Source organism: Mustela erminea, chromosome 6, assembly GCF_009829155.1.
Source record: "Mustela erminea isolate mMusErm1 chromosome 6, mMusErm1.Pri, whole genome shotgun sequence".
Taxonomy (NCBI): domain Eukaryota; kingdom Metazoa; phylum Chordata; class Mammalia; order Carnivora; family Mustelidae; genus Mustela; species Mustela erminea.
Window position 1 is genome coordinate 101,188,449 of NC_045619.1, and position 19,443 is coordinate 101,207,891.

General features: G+C 41.8%; 1 protein-coding gene across 7 annotated transcripts in view; it reads right to left on the minus strand.

Annotated features, from left to right (window-relative positions):
- Window positions 1-326: 326 nt before the first annotated feature.
- Window positions 327-19,443, minus strand: part of LOC116594044 (antigen WC1.1-like) — a 51,348-nt gene continuing 32,231 nt past the window's right edge. For 3 of the 7 annotated variants that reach the window (XM_032348900.1, XM_032348904.1, XM_032348898.1), the window contains 13 exons: window positions 18,955-19,257; window positions 18,544-18,861; window positions 12,441-12,533; window positions 12,052-12,366; window positions 10,678-10,992; window positions 4,700-4,741; window positions 4,292-4,606; window positions 4,027-4,059; window positions 3,358-3,495; window positions 2,900-2,992; window positions 2,520-2,612; window positions 1,895-2,032; window positions 327-609 (listed from right to left, as the gene is read on the minus strand). In XM_032348900.1, the coding sequence (XP_032204791.1) occupies window positions 464-609; window positions 1,895-2,032; window positions 2,520-2,612; window positions 2,900-2,992; window positions 3,358-3,495; window positions 4,027-4,059; window positions 4,292-4,606; window positions 4,700-4,741; window positions 10,678-10,992; window positions 12,052-12,366; window positions 12,441-12,533; window positions 18,544-18,861; window positions 18,955-19,257 (2,342 nt within the window). In that variant the 3' untranslated portion in view covers window positions 327-463. The remainder of the gene's footprint in view (window positions 610-1,894; window positions 2,033-2,519; window positions 2,613-2,899; window positions 2,993-3,357; window positions 3,496-4,026; window positions 4,060-4,291; window positions 4,607-4,699; window positions 4,742-10,677; window positions 10,993-12,051; window positions 12,367-12,440; window positions 12,534-18,543; window positions 18,862-18,954; window positions 19,258-19,443) is intronic. The other 4 variants (XM_032348899.1, XM_032348903.1, XM_032348902.1 and 1 more) reach the window with 4 other exon arrangements.

The window sequence follows — 19,443 nt, forward strand, 5'->3', positions numbered from 1 at the left end:
TCTCCTATCCTCAATTTTTTAAATTCCTAGGCACATCTGGTGCCTAGGAATTGCTTAAAAACAGATGATACCATATCTCAAGGAAGAGCATACATGAATGTTCGGGATTGGTTTTTTTTTTCCCATGAGTTAGTCTTGGTAAGAATGAGGGTATGAATATGGACCAAGTTTAGAGTCCTTTGTCTAAGAAAGAGAGACTGGAACATTCTTGAACCCAGGCAAACTAAGGCCTTGAGTAGCCCATAGGAGAGATAAGAAAACAGTTAGTATACTCACCTTGTATTTCTTTGGAGGGAAACTGAATTGAGACAAAACTTGCAAAGTAATCAACAAAGCAAAAAGTAGTTTATTCAGAATATTTCATTTTAAGTAATTTCACATAATACAATTATAAGTCAGCACTATTCTACTGAAATACAGGCAATTAGAGTATCTGAGGCCTTATCTTATTTTCAATTCAACATCATGAGAAAACCATAGTAGATGTTTGAGGGGCATTTAGTTCAACGTCATCATATCCAGGATCCCCCTCTTCCCCCTGAAGCAGCCAGGGACTAGCTTCTTCTTTCCCAGGACCAGCTATCCCTCTGGAGAACTGTAGAGAAGAGCCTGAAACATTAAAGAGAAGCTTGATTAAAATTGGGACAAAGAGACGGGACAGTGCCCCATGGTGGAAGCAAGTCAAGTCATGATGACAAAGATTCAGGTAATATTCAAGAAAGCTCAGACAATTTAATATAGTTACAGCAAAGATATATCAAGATTATCCTATCAGGATCCAGTCCATGTGGGTCTCCAGAAACACTATTATCACAGGAGATCTATGGCCAACACAGGTGCTCTATAAAGACATGTTTCTCAGCAAAGAATGGCCCAAGAATGGTAAGAATCAGAAGAAGGGACATGCAGGTGTGCCTGGGTGGCTCAATGGGTTAAAGCCTCTGCCTTCGGCTCACCCGGGGTCCTGGGATCGAGCCCCACATCAGGCTCTCTGCTCAGCAGTGAGCCTGCTTCCCTTCCTCTCTCTCTGCCTGCCTCTCTGCCTACTTGTGATCTCTCTCTCTCTCTCTCTCTCTCTGTCAAATAAATAAGAAATAAAATCTTAAAAAAAAAAAAAAAAAGAAGGGACATGCAAACTTCTCCTTTCACAATTGACAGGTCCGAATTCAGAAACAGAAGGGTACAGGAGACCTGGAAAAATCTCAGGTCCTCACTGACAATCCCACTCTGCTCTTGATGGCCTTGACTTGTGTTCCTAAATGCGCCCCCCCCCCAAAACAATCACAGCATCCTTCCATAGTTGCCACATCCTCAGGGTCACATTGGCCCTCAGAGGGAGAAATACTCTTCTCTGGAGAATGAGTGTCTTCATTTGACCACTGAAATGTCTGGAACAGATTGGCTGAACTGCCTACAAATTGAGACTCTATAATCCACCACCACGGCTGTAATTTTCAAAGCTATCATATATGATAGACTTTGTACATATTAGTGCTAACATGATTGCAGTGCTTCTCAAATGATCAAATGCCTCACAAATTCCAATATTGCAATATTTCTTAAGTCTCTGAATGCCTTTCAGAGATAGGACAGTGCAAAAGTGTTATAAGAGCAGTCATTCTGTTTTTGGACTTGGTAAACTAACCTATGTCTCAAGGCAATCACCTCAAAGATGAAGTTATGCAGATGCAGATACCAAGAATATAGAGGGATTCTCTCTCCCCACCAACACCGCCCGCAAGGAATGTGACAGCGCAAAAGAGAGGAAGATGGTCAAAGGATATGAGGTCATCTGAATTTTGAATCTATAAGAAGGATCAGCAATGAGGAGCTCAAATTAACCCTTTCCAGGACAGAGACAAAAGATTACAAGAGATCAATCAACCCCACTCACCTGTTGGAGAGGCCCTCACCACATTCTCTTCCCCTGGGGGCAATTCCCCCTCATTCACCCAGGAGGCAAAAGGAGCCTCAGGCACTGGGACCTCTTCAACATTATCATAGTCCTCACTAGGGGCATCAGTCTTCTGAGCTGGGGGTTTAGATGGAATCACAATCAATGGGTTGGCCTGGAAAATATCTAAAATCCCTTCTGCCACAGAGAATCTGATAGCTGCTAACCAGAGGCACTATTCACTCTGTGCTTTAAAAGTTCTTTTCCAAGGTCATGTATTTCATTTTGATGAGTCCATAAACCAGAAAAATAATCCAAACCTCTCAATATTTCCTGATTAAAACTACATATTTCAGAGAAACCCTTGCACCAGTATGCCTTAGTAAAATATTTGGTCAGTTACACTTTCCAGATGCTATTTTTCAAAACAGTGTGTATGTTGCAACTGAATGAGGATTGTTCTGGACACAGACAACCCAGCCTCACCATGAGGCACATCAGAGCAAGAAGAGAAGAAGGAGAGAAGAGATCCCACTAATCCCGGTCAAAGGAAGACTGTCCCTCTTGAATCTCATCTCTATGAAAAGAAGTCCCCTGCCCCCAATACCCAGCTGAGACAGTTCACCTCTACTACCTGGAGCAGGTTGAAAGTCAGTGTTGTCCTCACCATCCCCAGTGTAATATGGCAGTTTAGTCACGGAGTCATCTGACAGGGCCCCTAATGTGGAGAAAAACATAAAACAAAAAAAATCATAAAGCAGACAGCACACACCCGTGGGACCTGTGTGAGAAGAAATGCTGGAGCACATGTGCCTCCTGTGGTATAAAGAGAAGGCTCAGAGCTCACAGGAGCTCAGCAGAAACCCATCCATTGCCTTTGGAGGGGCTGCTTCTGTGAGCATGAGGGAGTATAGGGTCTGCAGAGAAGCCTTGGCTCACAGACAGTGGGCCTGGGGGAGGGGCTGACATCTAGAGGGCCCAGGAGGGCAAGGAAGGGATACACACCAGTACTGCCCAGCAGATCTTCCTTCGTTGCCACAAGATAGTCAATCTCCTCGTACACAGCCTCGTTGGGAACATCTTCAAAACTGGGTAAGGCTGAGCAAACCACCAGCAAGTGAGAAATGTCCCTGAGTTCATCCCTGAACCAACAAGCAAATCATTCTCCCCAGTGGTCAACATGGAAAAAGCCTCAGGGCTGCCAGGACTCCGGTAGAGTCTCCTCACACCCCATGTGCCTTGTCTGCACCTCTCTGCCTTGTCTGGCCCTGCGTCCACAGCTCAGCCCCTATTTTTTCTTGTCTCACAGAGAAGCCATGACTGACGTGTGTTCAATCCTAAGACAGCTCTTAGAGTTTCATGTGGGGCAGATGGAGGTTTTCAAACACAGTTCCCCCCTCCCACCTGGCCCTGTCTCTGGCCTCCATACACTTTCCATGTTACCCTGTACCCCTGTAGCCCACCTCTGCGCTTTGCTCTCCATCTGTACATCTGAATCACCAGGATGACGAGGACCAGGAAGAGAAGGGCCCCCAGGAAGAAGCAAAGCATCTCAGACAGGGAGAAGATACCACGGACGAGATTTGGGCCTTGTCTGATCCCTAAGGAGAACAAAGCCAATAGGATTTGGAGAAGGGCAAGTGCCCAGGGAAACTCCTTCAGCATTTCCAGCCTGGGCAAGTCCCAGCCTCAGACATAACAGGATTGACAGTGACCCTGGTGGACACTCCCCCAGGCTTTATTCTGAGATAAACTGAATTCTACTCCACTGAGGTCCAACGGAGTGCTGGGCCAACTTACACAACTGTAGCCCCCTTTCTTCACACTTCTCCAGACCAGAGCACCAAGCAACTCCTGGGATAAGCATCTTGCTGCAGGGGAGTGACATTCATGGGCAAGTGGGGAAACCTTAGATTCTGAAGCACAGGAACCAGCCTCCCTTGGCCCAAGGGCAGTGGAAATTTGAAGGGAGTGAAGGGAAGTTTCCCAAGGAAAATGCCCTAAGACCTCCCCACCAGCAGATGGCTCTCCGGGGTCTTTCCTTTCCTGAGTTGGCTAATTCTGTCAAATTCCACAGAACAGGTCCCCCAAATCTGAATATTCTCCCCTGCCTCCAGATTGTGGCACTGTACCTCCTGCAGGAGACTGCAAGCTTGTTCTTCCACCTAGAGAGAAAAATAGGAGTTTGCGGTCCAGGATTGGATCAGAGTGCAGGGCAGCCCATTTTCTCTACCTGAGCCCTGAAATCACTCCTCAATTACCACAACCTCAATGTTGAGACCTCCCCCTCTCCCAGATCCAGGGCTGACAGCATCTAGATGCGAACGCAAACTTCCCACTTTAGCTGAGCCCACCCCACTGGCCCACCCTCGCTCCAGCTCTGCCAGAGCCACTCACCAGAGCACCGCACCCCAGCATCCTCCTCGTGCTTGCAGTTGTTCTGGCCCCAAGGGTCCGCAGCACAATCCCACAGGGAAGGCTCCCTGCCCCTGCATTTCACCTCATCCAGCCAGATGCTCCCATTTCCCGGCCCAAACGCTGCCTTCTGCAGTGCCTCGAGGGCAGAGCCACAGCCCAGCTGCTGACACACCACCTCGGCCTCTGCCAGGCTCCAGGAGTCATCACACACCGTGCCCCAGGAGCCCTCGTGCCAAACCTCCACTCGCCCTGAGCACTCCGTGTCTCCTCCCCTCAGTCGGAGCTTCTCTTTGTCTGAAAAGGCAGCAGCATCTTCTGTTACTGCCCCTGGTGGGAAGGAAGGAGCCCTTGGGAGCCAACAGGGGACAGGGGAGGGGCTTTATGTACCTGTGCAGGCGGCAGCAGTTGGACAGCTCCTGGGTCTCACTCCTGCAGAAGCAGACAAGGGGGCACTGCTAGATCCGGGACAGCTGGGGGTGCTCTTCCCCAAACAAGATTATCTGAAGTGCTTGCCTTCAGCCCAAAGGACAAGTGAAAATAACAGCCTTCCTAATTAGTCTAATGGGCTGAATTACTGAGACATTCGCTAGAAATCGTAGCCATTATCTGTTTATTTTGTTTACTTGTTTCTCACTTTCCACATTGCACAATAAATAAAACGCAGACATGTGTGCATACACACACACACACACGCACACAAACTCCATGAGAGGAAACACTTTGCATGTTTTATTCATCTCTATGTTTCTGCTATGTATACATGGTATATTGTATGCATTCATTCAACAAGTGTGCATTGAGAACCTTTTATAAATACTATGTATAGGGGCTTGATAAATATTTATTGAATAAATTGGTGAATAAAATCCAGTAAAACATAATTCCTTTAAATTCTTGCTAATAAGTAAGTTAATAAAGGGAATACAAATTGATATTAATCGTTTGTGGTAATAATAGTGGATTTTTTTTTAATCCTGAATCAGATAATTTGCATTCACTATTCCATTTATATTTTTAATGGAAAATTACATATTATAAACTTTTCTTATCTATTTTTCAATATGATGTGCACAAGCAAAGATTACTATGTTAAGAGGATACTTTTTATAAAGAACAGGAATAAAGAGGATTCAGAGAAAAACAGTTAGGTAGACAAACGGCTAAGGAGTGAGACAGAAATGTTTACATGATACTCAAATATATTGACAAAAAACTACATGGAGAGAGGACACAGATAACAAACATGAGATGAAAAAAAGACAAAAAATGGAAACCAAAGGAAGAACAGAAATTCAAAAAATTACAAGAAAACAGAAGCATACATGGTACTTGTCATAAAATACCAGAATTGGCATATTCTTTCCATGTGATCCTATCCAACTTCCTACCCTGTGAACATCTCAGAAAATGATTGCAGGACCTCTTTGGGTGGTCACTCACTTTCAGCACTGGAGTCTTCACTATCACTCAACTCGTCATGTTTGATTGTAGAAAATTATCATCAATATAAGGTCTTAGAGTTTAATATCCCTTCGGCTTTTAGGGACACAGAAACAAGAAAAGGAGGTAAGGAAAGAGAAGCAAGGAAGGGAGTGAGCTCAGCCTTTGAAATATCTATCACCATGCTGTCCCCTGGCTGTGGACTTCAGGCAACTCCTAGCCTATCCCCCAAGATACACCTGAGCTGGCAGGGAAGGGGGAGGGGGAAAGAAGGAACTGGAAAAGAATGTTAAGGGAAAGGAAAACACTATGAAAATGCAAAAAAAGTAAGGAAGAGGAAGAGGCCATCCCACCATGACTCCAGTGTTCTTTTACCTCACATTATTGTTCATTCCTGGGGGACCATCACAAGGTGAGATACCTTTATGCTACTTTTACTTAGAATGAACTCAAATCTGCCTCCTTGTAAGCCCCATCGATCAGCCTGGTGTCCTGCCCCCTGCATCAGCTAGTTCATGGTGATTCGTCTCCTTCCACGGTAAAGTCCTTCAAAGTTCAACAGTCAAGTTACATCTATTCTGGCACTTTTGCTAATTAGCCTAGTTACAGACTTCCTGTGACATGGTTTCCAGTTGTTTTTGTACTGGAGACACATAACCCAGAAAATGAAATGTGCCAGTGTCACTTCTAAAAGTAGATCACTGTTGTATCCAGGATCTATAATGAACTCCTCAAACTCAACACACACGAAACAGACAATCATATCAAAAAATGGGCAGAAGATATAGACAGACACTTCTCCAATGAAGACATACAAATGGCTATCAGACACATGAAAAAATGTTCATCATCACTAGCCATCAGGGAGATTCAAATTAAAACCACATTGAGATACCACCTTACACCAGTTAGAATGGCCAAAATTAACAAGACAGGAAACAACATGTGTTGGAGAGGATGTGGAGAAAGGGGAACCCTCTTCCACCATTGGTGGGAATGCAAGTTGGTGCAGCCACTTTGGAGAACAGTGTGGAGATTCCTCAAGAAATTAAAAATAGAACTTCCCTATGACCCTGCCATTGCACTCCTGGGTATTTACCCCGAAGATACAGATGCAGTGAAAAGAAGGGCCATCTGTACCCCAATGTTTATAGCACCAATGGCCACGGTCGCCAAACTGTGGAAAGAACCAAGATGCCCTTCATCGGACGAATGGATAAGGAAGATATGGTCCATTTACACCATGGAGTATTATGCCTCCATCAGAAAGGACGAATACCAACTTTTGTAGCAACATGAACGGGACTGGAAGAGATTATGCTGAGGGAAATAAGTCAAGCAGAGAGAGTCAATTATCATATGGTTTCACTTATTTGTGGAGCATAACAAATAGCATGGAGGACATGGGGAGACAGAGAGGGGAAGGGAGTTGGGGGAAATTGGAAGGGGAGGTGAACCATGAGAGACTATGGACTCTGAAAAACAATCTGAACGTTTTGAAGGGGCGGGGGATGGGAGGTTGGGGTACCAGGTGGTGGGTATTATAGAGGGCACGGATTGCATGGAGCACGGGGTGTGGTGTAAAAATAATGAATACTGTTATGCTGAAAATAAAAAATAAATTAAAAAATAATAATAAATAAAAATAAAAGTAGATCACCCTATTACACAACAACAAATAAATCTATTTCCCGCACTGAATACTACACTTCAGCACCTTACTTCTCACTCTTTGCCCTTCACAGTTTCTCAAAAGTGCTGTATGCTTTTCTGCTACATCACCTCATTGATACTTTTATTTCTGGTTTCTACCCTGCCTCAAAAGTGTTCTTATTAACCAGTCAATAACACACAATGCCCAAAATCTGTTGGGTACTTTTCAGCTCAAGTGTTCTTGAAACCTCAGTAGAATTTTTTTTTTTTCATTTTATTTTTTTATTTTTTTTTTTTATTTCCAGCATAGTGAAGTAGAATTTAATATATATAAACATCCCCCTTTCCTTGAAAGGAACCCGAGTTCCAAACACAGTATTGTTTGGGTTCTTGTTTCTCTGTCTGCTCTGCATGAGACTCCATGTCTGTTCACAGACTGTACTATATTTAAAAAGTTAGGTTCCCTGGAGTCTGTTTAAGGAGCATTTATATTCCCAGTGATCTCAACTCTATCTAACAATCAGGGAGATGGAGTGACCGCCAAGAGAAAAAAAAAAAAAAGAGAGAGAAGGAATGAGAAGCGAACCTGCTGAACACTGCTGAAAATTCATGAATACTGGAGAGGAAAGTCTGCTACATTTCATTACCAGTTCAGAGGAATGGTGGACCCTAACGCTTAACTGGATGAGTTTAGAATAGTAGAAGAGGGGAAATTATTGAGGACCCTGAGTGGTTACTGACCATACTTTCAGAAACTTGGCTGTGGACAAAGGAGAAGAGAGAGGGACAGTAGCAAGGAAGTCAAGGAAAACTATTCAGGTCTTTTTCAAGATGAGAGCCATACAAACACACATATATATATATACACACACATATATATATATATATATATATATATATATATATATATATATATTCTCATCTATATATAGATGAGAATAAACCAGGAGATGGGGAAAGTTGATGGCACTAGAAGAGGGAATAAAAGTGAAGACTTTGACAAGTGCAGTTAGGATCCACAGCCTGAGCAGAAGAGCTGGCCTAATATGAGGCCTGAGGCCACTGACCCAGGAGGTCAAACAAGTACAGTGGGCGAAGACACCACAAGTAAGAAGATTTGGTGAAAGGCAGAGGAGGAGTTTGCAGCCAACTGTTCTAATTTCTCAGTGAGGTAAGAGGCAAGATCATGATTTGAGACTAGATGGTGGGGATCAGGTGTTGACAATGTGAGGAAAGCGGAAAATACATAAAACACCATTTTAAATTTAGGGCAAGCACACATATTGAAGATGTATAGTAGTCCTCAAAGACACTATGGAACCCCCAGTAGAGATTGGGTCCATGAATTCGAAAGTAGAGTAGCCACTTGACTATGTGTTCTTTCCCCACCTTTGCCTTAGTCCAGTGCAGACAAGGAGTACTCAGGTAGTTGACTTTAACCAGGTCTGGAGTTTGTCAGGTGAGGCTGACAAAGAGGAAGCAAGGGAATTGTAGAAATTAAAGGAGAAGAATTATAATGTTGGATCATATTATCTAATCTGACTAAGAAAAAAATGTGCAGATAGATGGAGAGTAGAAAAGTAAGAAAAAACTGATAGGGGAAAAGTTTGGGCAACTCCATGAGCACAAGAAATTATTTGAAATGAAGCATATGGGTTAGGAGCCATAAGGATAGGAAACACTGGTCAGAGAATGGAATAAAGAAATCAAGATTTCAAGCTGTACTGTAGTTGGAGGTCAGTGGTGTATGCATAGGCAGAGATAGGAGGAAGTCAATGAGCTGAGAGGTGAGGCTGCTCTGTCAGTTGTGTTTAAGGGTATTGGAGGAAGTACCAATGGTTCCAGGAGTAAGACAGAGACGAGGAACTTGGTGAGTCTGGTGTTGCAGTCTTCAGTGGACAGGGGAAGTGACCAGAAAGTTAGGATGATGATAGCAGAAGTACTAGGTGGTATTTATTGCCTCATGGCATGAATTTCAAGTAGCTGGATGTTAAAAGAGACACAGAGGAGGAATCATTGAAAATGGCAACTGAGAGCAAGAAGTACATCTATTCCAAGTCTTAGAGAAAAGAGTGTTGAGAGGAGGAAAAAAAAGAGCCTCCAAGTGAGGAAGAAATCGGTGTCTTCAGGGAAAAAGCAGGTTTTGGTCCAAACACCAAAGTGAAGGGAACTTGGAGGACATAAGAGAGTTTGAAGATAATGGGCTCCAACTTCAGAAGGCTCTGTAGAACATTTTGGGAGAGTGAGATGAGGGGGACAGATTAAGCACTTGGTAGTTAATGAAAGGCTCAGAGGATACAGGATCAGCCCTGAAAACTGAGATTCTGAGGGCCTCTTAGAAGACAGAAATTCAAGCAGAAAGTCATGGGGTCATGAGGCTACTGACTTCTCAGCAGTTCTCCATGATGAGGCAACCAAGAAGATAAACAAATGCCTCTTTAACAGGAATGTCTTCCTGGGCTCTGCCTCAGAGAGGTCTCTGGCTCTGCTCATCATTCCAGGGGAACCCTGCTCCCCTCTACCTCACCATTTTCTGCTCTGGCCATGATGGGATTTTTCTCATGCCTCAAAGATGCCATGTTTTCTCTTACCTCAGTATGTACACTGACCCAAGCGATCTCTCCACTTTCCTCTGAGAAATTCTTACTCACCCTTCACCTTTCACTCTAAGTATGATTTCCTCTTTTACACCAATTCCACAGTTCCACAGCACTTTCTAACTCTTTATGAAATTTCTGCCTAATGAGAGTTTTCAAAACGGGACTGTAAGCTCCATGATGGCAGAGACTACACTTTCTTCTCTTCTCCATCCTCTCACCTGCAGCATAAACTTGTGCGTACAAGGCACTCAGTTACTATCTACCAAAAGGCTGACTGGAGGGCTAGTCTGATTGGTGTGGTTACATTCCAGGGTAAAGTTACCATTAGCTTAAGAGACAAAACAATTAGGTTGATTTCTTACTTGGCCCCTTATTCACTTTAACGTGTTGGGATATCACTTAACTATTACTAACTAATTGGCAATTGCTTAGAAAGTTTATCAGGGTATTGCTTGTTTTCAATGCAATCCTTTTGGTATTTTTAATGTAAACTGCTCTTGATACTGGTTTCTTTATTTTTTTCCTGTGAAACAAGATTGGAACATGTAAATTAAATAATCATCCAAACTTCATGTTGTACTCTTACCTTAAACTCACCCTTTGATTTGATGATAAAATCTCACTAACAACATCCTACAGGACTGGGACAGACACATGGAAACAGTAAATTACCTGCACAGGAGATATAAGCTTCCTCTTGTAGAAAACATGAATTGCGTCTCCAGGGGTCAGAAGGACATTGCCAGAGAGAGGAATCGGTTTTCCGACACTGGATTTGATCCACCCACCGAGGTCTAGAACCTTCCCTGGGAACTATGGAGTCGCTGACCGTCCCACTGTCTCCACAGCCAAGATGTCTACAGATGATGGACAAGGTGATGTCTGCCATGGGGCTGTGGCAGACACTGCCCCAGGTCCCGTTGTAGAAAACTTCCAGCCACCCAGCACACTCCTGGTCCTCGCTCACCACCCTGAGCTTCAGGAAGTCTAAATGGGAAGGCGAGAGAGGGGGAAAGAGTCCACAGTAAGCATTCCACTCAGCGCCCTTGATTTTTTTTCTCCATGCCAGAGACTATTAACACTCATCCCTGACTCTGCTGAGGAAGGACCCACTAGGTGGCAAGACTGAAACTGACCTCCCTTTTCCCTGATTTTGTGTGTTTGTGTCTGGGTTTCTATTTCCCCCACAGCGATGTAGTAGAATATGAACAGAGAAGAATAGCCACCTGGGCACTCTACCCAGAGGAAAAACTGAATCCTGCTTCCTGAGTGTGGAAAGTGGGGTGATAAGCTGAATAATGGCCCCCCAAAGGTGTTGTGTAAATATGTTACTTTACATGCAAAGGACACTTTTCAGACATGATTAAGATAGGGACCTTAGGATGGTGAGATTAACCTGGAGTAGTGTGGGTTGACCAGGTTAAGCCCAAGTCCGATCACCTCTTTGACCTACTATCCTTAAAAATGGAAAATCTTTCCCAACTTCAGTCAGAGGGAAACGTGACTGAGGAAGAATGGTCAGAGGAAGGCAACGTTTTCAGCCTGAAGAGAAAGAAAGGGATCTACCTCCCACCCACGTTGGCCTTAGGAAACTAGAGAAGACAGGGAAAAGAAATCTCCCCCAAAGCCTCCGGAAAGAATGCAGCCCTTTTGACACCTTGATTTTAGCCAGTGAGACCCTTGTTGGACTTCTAATGTACAAAACTATACATTGATAAATTGTGTTGTTTCTACCACTCATTATATAGTAATGCATTTCGACAGCAATAGGATCTCAAGACTTTACCACCAAAGAGATCTGAAGACCAAGCCCTGCTTTCAAATGGAAATTGTAGGAAATGGCTCTGTCAGGAGCTCTTGCTGTGAAGGAAGAACCTGAACCTCAGATGCCGCAGGAGGAAAAGAAGCACCTAATCTTTATATCTAAAAAGGCAGTGTGGAAGGAAGTCTCCTCTGGCCCTTTCAGAAACACCCTTCAGGGCTCAGACTCCCATCCTCCAGAGCCCACACCTCCTCTCCCAGCCTGTAGACAGCGTGCAGGCAGACCTGAGCAGATGACCCCTGCATCCTCCTTGTGTCTGCAGTCGTGCTGTCCCCAGCCCCGGGAAGGACACTTCCAAATGTGGGACTCCTTTCCTGTGCACTCCAGGTCGTCCAGCCAGATAGGGTCCGATCCCTCCCCGAAGTGAGCAGAGACTGTGGCATTGAGGGCTTCTCCGCAGCCCAGCTGTCTGCACACCACGTGGGCATCACTCAGGTCCCAGCTGTCATCACAGATGGTGCCCCAGGAGCCCTGGTGAAGGATCTCCACTCTGCCGGCACAGGGACCGCCTCCGTCCACCAGGCGGAGCTGTCTGCTATCTGAGGAGAAAACCAAGCCACTGGAGCATTTCACAGGAAAGGAGAAGGACTTTCTTGCCCCTGGGACCCCTCACCTGAGCAGGTGGCTGCACTCTCCTGTGAGGCTGCAGAGCCCTCGGGTTCAGACACAGAGTCGTTGCACTGGGGTAGCACCTGGGTCTGGTTTCCTGCAGAAACAGCATGGTCAGAGGGTTAGGAGTGTTGAGGAACAGGAAACTGAATTAAACTCAAGAGTAACCTAGTGCTGGGGTCTGAGATGAAAGCTGAAACATAACAGCAAGTTTACTAGAATTGTAGATTTCACCACTTTACGGAAAGTTCTGCTTCTGACAATGCCAAATTTTTGTTATGCAGCGTTAGGAACCAGAAAACTTATACATGCCATAATACTGAGCATTTACTGAAGACAAATGAAATGTTTGTCTTCAAAAGGACTTGAATAGGCATGGTTATAGTATCTTTATCTGTAATAGCCCCAAACTGTGATGCCACCTAAAACATGTGACATTCTTGAAACAAAGTAACAGGCAGAAGCTGGATGGGCTGGGTCGATGCTGTCAATGAGGACTTAAAGGAGGTAAGGAAAATGTGACTGGAAGCTGGAGGGGAAATGAGCAGTGATCTATGTTATGTAAATTAACATATAGTTGCTTTAAGTGGCTAGATTGGGAAGAAATTTATTATGCAATAGTAACCAGAAAATAACTTCCATCAGTCTCAGTAACTGAGAGCAACCAGCAAATCAGTCAATAAATATTTATTTACTGATAAATAAATATTGTTTATTTACAAACCCAGTAAATATTTATTTACTGATAAATAAATATTGTTTATTTACAAACCCACAGAATACACATTATTCCCAGGGCATACAGCTCATTTAGCAAGGCTGATCACATCTTATACTCCCCCCACACACACACAAAATGACATTTTAAAAATCGTTAAATTTGTTTTTTGAAAACAATTTTGAAAAATCATTAAAATGTGTTTATATATATATATATATATATATATATATTTTTTTTTTTTTTTTTTTTACCAAAATAGGATTAAGCTGGAAACACAGGATTTATACTGTGCAACAAAGGAAGATTGGTGTTCAGTGATTGACTTTGCTAATACTTTCAATTTCTACTTTGAAAACAGCCAAATCCCAATTTGCATTCAGGCAGGATGGTATGTAACACCAATTTACCATGCTTCCACTTATTTAATTCTCCTGATTATGGCCACAACTCAAATTGAAAGGAAAGTCTACATAATAATTGGCCTGTATTCTTTAAAAAGTTGATGTCACGAAATACAAAGTGAGATTCAGGAAGAGTCCCTGGTTAGAGAACACTGAAAGGAAGACAACTGAATGCAGCATATTTCCTCAACTCTTTTTTTGTTGTGAAGTTCACATTAGGGACAGTCGGGAAATTCTTAATCAGACTTATGAACTAGAAAACAGAATTACAACAATGGTAATCAGTCAGAAGATGAATAGCTAAAGAAGATGTACCATATATAATGTAATATTATTCAGCCATGAGGAAGAAGGAAACCCTGCCACTTGGGACAACAGGGATGGAAAGTGCAGGCATTACACTAAATAGGATTAGCCAGAAGGACAAAGACCGGTATTACATGATATCATTTTTAGGTAGAATCCAAAAAAAAATCAAAATCAGTATGATGCTAATAAGCAAAATAAGTCAGTCAGAGAAAGACAAATATCATGTGTTTTCACTCATATGTAGAATTTAAGAAACAAAACAGATGAACAAAAGGGAAGGAGAAAAAAGAGAGAGAGAGAAGCAAACTCTTAACTACAGAGAATGAACAGGGTTGATGGAGGGAGGTGGGCGGGGAGAAGGGCTAAATACATGATGGGCATTAAGGAGGGCACCTGTGATGAGCACTGGGGGTTGTAAGTGATGAATCACTAAATTCTATGAACTAGAATTTAAATAAAAATTTGAAAGAGAAACAAAATCAAAATCACAGAAATGTGGAGTAGCATAACTATTGCCAGAGGCTGGGGGATGAGGAAGTAGGGAGAGCTGTGTAAAAATGTACAGACTTCCAATTATAAAATAAATCAGTTCTGAGGGTCTCATGCATAACATAGTGACCATAGTTGATAACACCATATTGTATAATTGAAATTTGCTGTAAGAGTCTAACTTAAATGTTTCACACACACACAGAAAGGTAAATTTGTGAGGCCATGGCTGTGTTAATTAACTAGAATGGGGGGAATCCTGTCACAAAGTATATGTATATCCAGTCACCTCATGGTACACTTGGACGGTCTTACAATTTTGTCAGTTATATCTCAATCAAGCTGAAATTTAAAAAAATTTTTGCTAATAAATTGTCCATTTTGATTGAGATTGGAGTTAATTTACAGATGAACTTTGAGGTAGCTGACTATATTTAATATTTTCAATTCATTTATATGCTGTATCTCTTCATTTTTAAACATCTTTAATCTCTCTTGGAGATCTTTTATGTTTTTTTTTTAAGACTTTATTTATTTGACAGAGAGAGACAATGAGAGAGGGAACACAAGCACGGGGAGAGGGAGAGGGAGAAGCGGGCTTCCTGCTGAGCTGGGAGCCCAATGCGGGGCTCAATCCACTGACCCTGGGATCATGACCTGAGCTGAAGACAGAGGCTTAACCAACTAAGCCACCCAGGTGCCCCTATTTCAGTACCTTTAATAACACATTTCCCCCTGCTTTTTTTTAAATTTATTTTTATTTATTTTCAGCATAACAGTATTCATTATTTTTGCACCACACCCAGTGCTCCATGCAATCCGTGCCCTCTATAATACCCACCACCTGGTACCCCAACCTCCCACCCCCCGCCCCTTCAAAACCCTCAGACTGTTTTTCAGAGTCCACAGTCTTTCATGGTTCACCTCCCCTTCCAATTTCCCCCAACTCCCTTCTCCTCTCTAACTCCCCATGTCCTCCATGTTATTTGTTATCTTTTATATTTTTAACCAGATTTTCTCCCTGGTGGTTTATGTTTTTTATCTTATCATGACTAGTATATCTTTTCATTTTATCATCTTTTTATTGATACTATTTGCTAATATTAATTTTAAAAATTTTGTATATATTTTGCACATGATTTTGTATCCAGCAATGTTATAATTAGACTGTAACTTCTAGTAATCTAACTACAGATTCCTTTGAGTTTTATGCATTTGTGCATTTTTTGCAATCCTGTTGTAAATTTTATTTCTTCCATTTTAGTTCTTTTACTTTTAAATAATTTTGCCCCCCAGTAAATTGTTGGATAAAAATGGTAATAGATATTAATATCATCTCCCTCATCCCAGGGAAAAATATTTCAATATTTCACCATTAGTGTGATATTTGCTCTGGATTTTTGTAATATGGTCTTTAACAGACTGATGAAAACTCCTTCTATTTTCAATATGCTAAGAGATGTTATCATGTATCATTCTTGAATCTTTCCAAATGCCTTTCCATATCTGATGAAAAGATTATGTGATTTTTTTCTTGTTTAGTTTCGTTAATTGGTACATCTTATAATAACTGCATTTCTGGGACAAACTCTGTCTGGTTGTGGTGTATTAATTTTTTTACATCTCCAGATTTAATTTGCTTACATTTACTTCATGAATTCTGAATCCATAAAGAAAAAGTGGTCTGTAATTCACCTTTCTTCTAATAACCCAGTTATATTTTTATATTTATGGCTCCTTTCTGATATTTACATGATTTTTGCAACTTTTCTGTAAGTTTATGTTTGTTTAAAAATAAGAAGTTTAATGCAAAGGAAAAAAGAGTTAACACCCAGTCTTCCAAAAAATTAAAAAAGAGAGAGAGAATAATTCCTACCTCACTTATAAGAGTTGGAAATGTGTGTCTGTAAGAGGTGGTAAGCTCTAGAGTCGCTTATGTAACCATCTTGGACAAGATCATCAAGCTCTTTTTGGTGAAAAATAACAAGCTAATTATAAAATTTATATGGAAAAAGCCAAGAATGTTCAACACTGATCAACAACGATCTTGAGAAGAAAAACAATGAAGTTAAAGGTAAAATTTTACCACATATCAAGACATACTACATGGACATTGGGGAGGGTATGTGCTATGGTGGGTGCTGTGAAGTGTGTAAGCCTGACGATTCACAGACCTGTATCTCTGGGGCTAATAATACATTATATGTTAATTTAAAAAATTTTAAATACATACTACAAAGTTATAATAATTACTGAACTGAGGCATTCATGCCAAAATAGACAATGATACAATAAAAGAGATTGGAGTCCAGAAGATGACCCAGATATACTGTAGACTCATTATGACCAAGGTGGCACTGTAGTGGGGAAAGTGTCTTTTTAAGGAAGGATTCTGAATGGCTAAAATTAGCAAGTCAGGGAATGACAGATGCTGGCAAGGATGCAGAGAAAGGGGAACCCTCCTACACTGTTGGTGGGAATATGAGCTGGTGCAACCACTCTGGAAAACAGCATGGAGGTTCCTCAAAAATTTGAAAATAGAGCTACCCTACGACCCACCAATTGCACTACTGGGTATTTACCCTAAAGATACAAATGTAGTGATCTGAAGGGGCATGTGCACCCAAATGTTTATAGCAGCAATGTCCACAATAGCCAAACTATGGAAAGAACCTAGATGTCCATCAACAGATGAATAGATAAAGAAGATGAGGTATACACACACACACACACACACACACACACACACACACACACAATGGAATACTATGCAGCCATCAAGAGAAATTAAATCTTGCCAATTGCCACGACGTGGATGGAACTAGAGGGTATTATTACTGAGTGAAATAAGTCAATCAGAGAAAGACAATTATCATATGATCTCCCTGATATGAGGATTTTGAGAGGCAAAGTGGGGGGTCAGGGGGGTAGGAAAGGAATAAATGAAACAAGATGGGATGGGGAGGGAGACAAACCATAAGAGACTCTTAATCTCACAAAACATACTGAGGGTTGCTGGGGGTAGGGGGGGTAGGGAAAGGGTGGTTGGGTTATGGACACTGGGGAAGGTATGTGCTATGGTGAGTGGGTGAGTGCTGTGAAGTGTGTAAACCTGGCAATTCACAGACCTGTACCCCTGGGGCTAATAATACATTGTATGTTAATAAAAAATTAAAAATTATAAATTATAAGAAAGAAGGATTCTGAGTCTATTAAATATTCATGTAAAAATATAAAATTTGATCCCTATCACATATGAAAACCAATTACAGGACTATATAACAAAATGTGAAATAAAGATAACTAAACCATAGAGGAATATCTTCAGGATCTTAGGGCAGACAAAGTTCTCTTCAAAGGACATAAGAAGCAGTATGTGGGGGAAAAAAAGTTGATAAATGGAACCTTGTTAAATTCAAGAACTTGGCTTATCAATGAACACCATTAAGAGAGTAAAAATGAAAGGGCAAGAGTTAAACACCCAAAATAAATACATACCTATTTATACCACAAGTCATTGTCACAGTTATCTGCAACATCACTATTTGTAATCACTGAGAAGTGGAAATAAATAAAAACTCCACCGTTGGTTGATGGATCAATACCTGGTCACATGGTCATTCAATGGGATATGTCACAATAATAAAAATGAGTGAAACACAGCTATAAACAACTACATGCATGAATCGTGCACACAGTATGGAATCAAAGAAGTTAGATACAAAATGAAACATACTATATGATTTTATATAAAGTTCGAAATAGAAAAAAAAAACTATTCTATAGCATAGAAATGAGGAGACTGGTTTTCTTCAGAGAAAATGGTGGGCATAGGGACTGGTAGGGTATGAACGTGGCTTCCGAGATGCTGCCAATGATCTCTTTGTTGATCTGGGTTGGGGGTACACAGTATTCGTGTTGTTATGATTCACTGAAGTACATGCTTACTACTTACAGACTTTCTCTGTAAATAATTCTCAGATATATTTAAATAATAGTGTTAATTTTAAAAGATATCCCTCTTAACATTCCTTGCCTTGAACTGAAAGGCAAATGAACAATGAAAAGAACTATGTTTTATCATGGACTATCTCATTTTAAAAATAATTTCTCCACAGTCTCTGCTCTTAAGGACATTTCACTCAAGAAGCATCCTAATTACCAGTTAACCATTTCCTCTCTCTTACCTGAGCAGATCACTGAGGCTGTGTTTCCATGGGTACAACTAGGAATGCCCAGGGCAGTCACAGGGCAATTCCACAAAAAAGACTCAGCCCCTGAGCAGTGAAATCGAGCTTCCCAAATTTTATCACCTCCTTCCACAAAGTATGCTCCTTTTGGAGTAGAGACAGCAACTCCACAGCCAAGCTGTTGACAAACAACATTGGCATTGGCCATATTCCAATGTGAGGCACAGAGTGTTTTCCACTGTCCAGAAATATGCATTTCCACTTGTCCCTCACACTGAGAGATACCATTTTTCATGAGCCGGACTTCTGTGTACACTAATGGGAGAAGACAATATTTCAGACAAATATCATGTCTTTCTTACCCCAGGAGAGTATGTGGCAAGGTTGAAGTCCCACTCTGCATCTCACCTGAACAGAAAACTTGAACAGCCCCACGGTGGCATGCATCTCCTGGACAGGACTCGTTGTGGCAAAACCAGAGCTCAGGTTCATGCCCCTTACACTGGAATTCTTTAGGCCAGACTCTATATGACTCTTTGATAGACATATCTCCCAGGAAAGACACAGCTTTGCCACACCCCAGCTCCGCACAGATGACCTGGGCAGTGAGTAGCGTAAAGTTCCCATCAGACAGTGGAACCCAGTCTTTTCCAGAATGCACTTCTACCCGCCCTAAGCAGGGTCCATCCCCTCCAGCTAGACGCACAAATCCTAAAAGAAAAAAGAAAACCAAACCAAGTAAATGTTCATGATTCTGGTTTGGCAGTTAGAAGTGGCATGTCATGCGTAATAGTATATGACCATTAGATGTCATAGTTAAAAGTTTTCCTTTTCCCAGGCATTGGGAAGGAGAAGAGGACTTGACAGTTAGTATCAAGAATGGGACCTCCCTGAGTC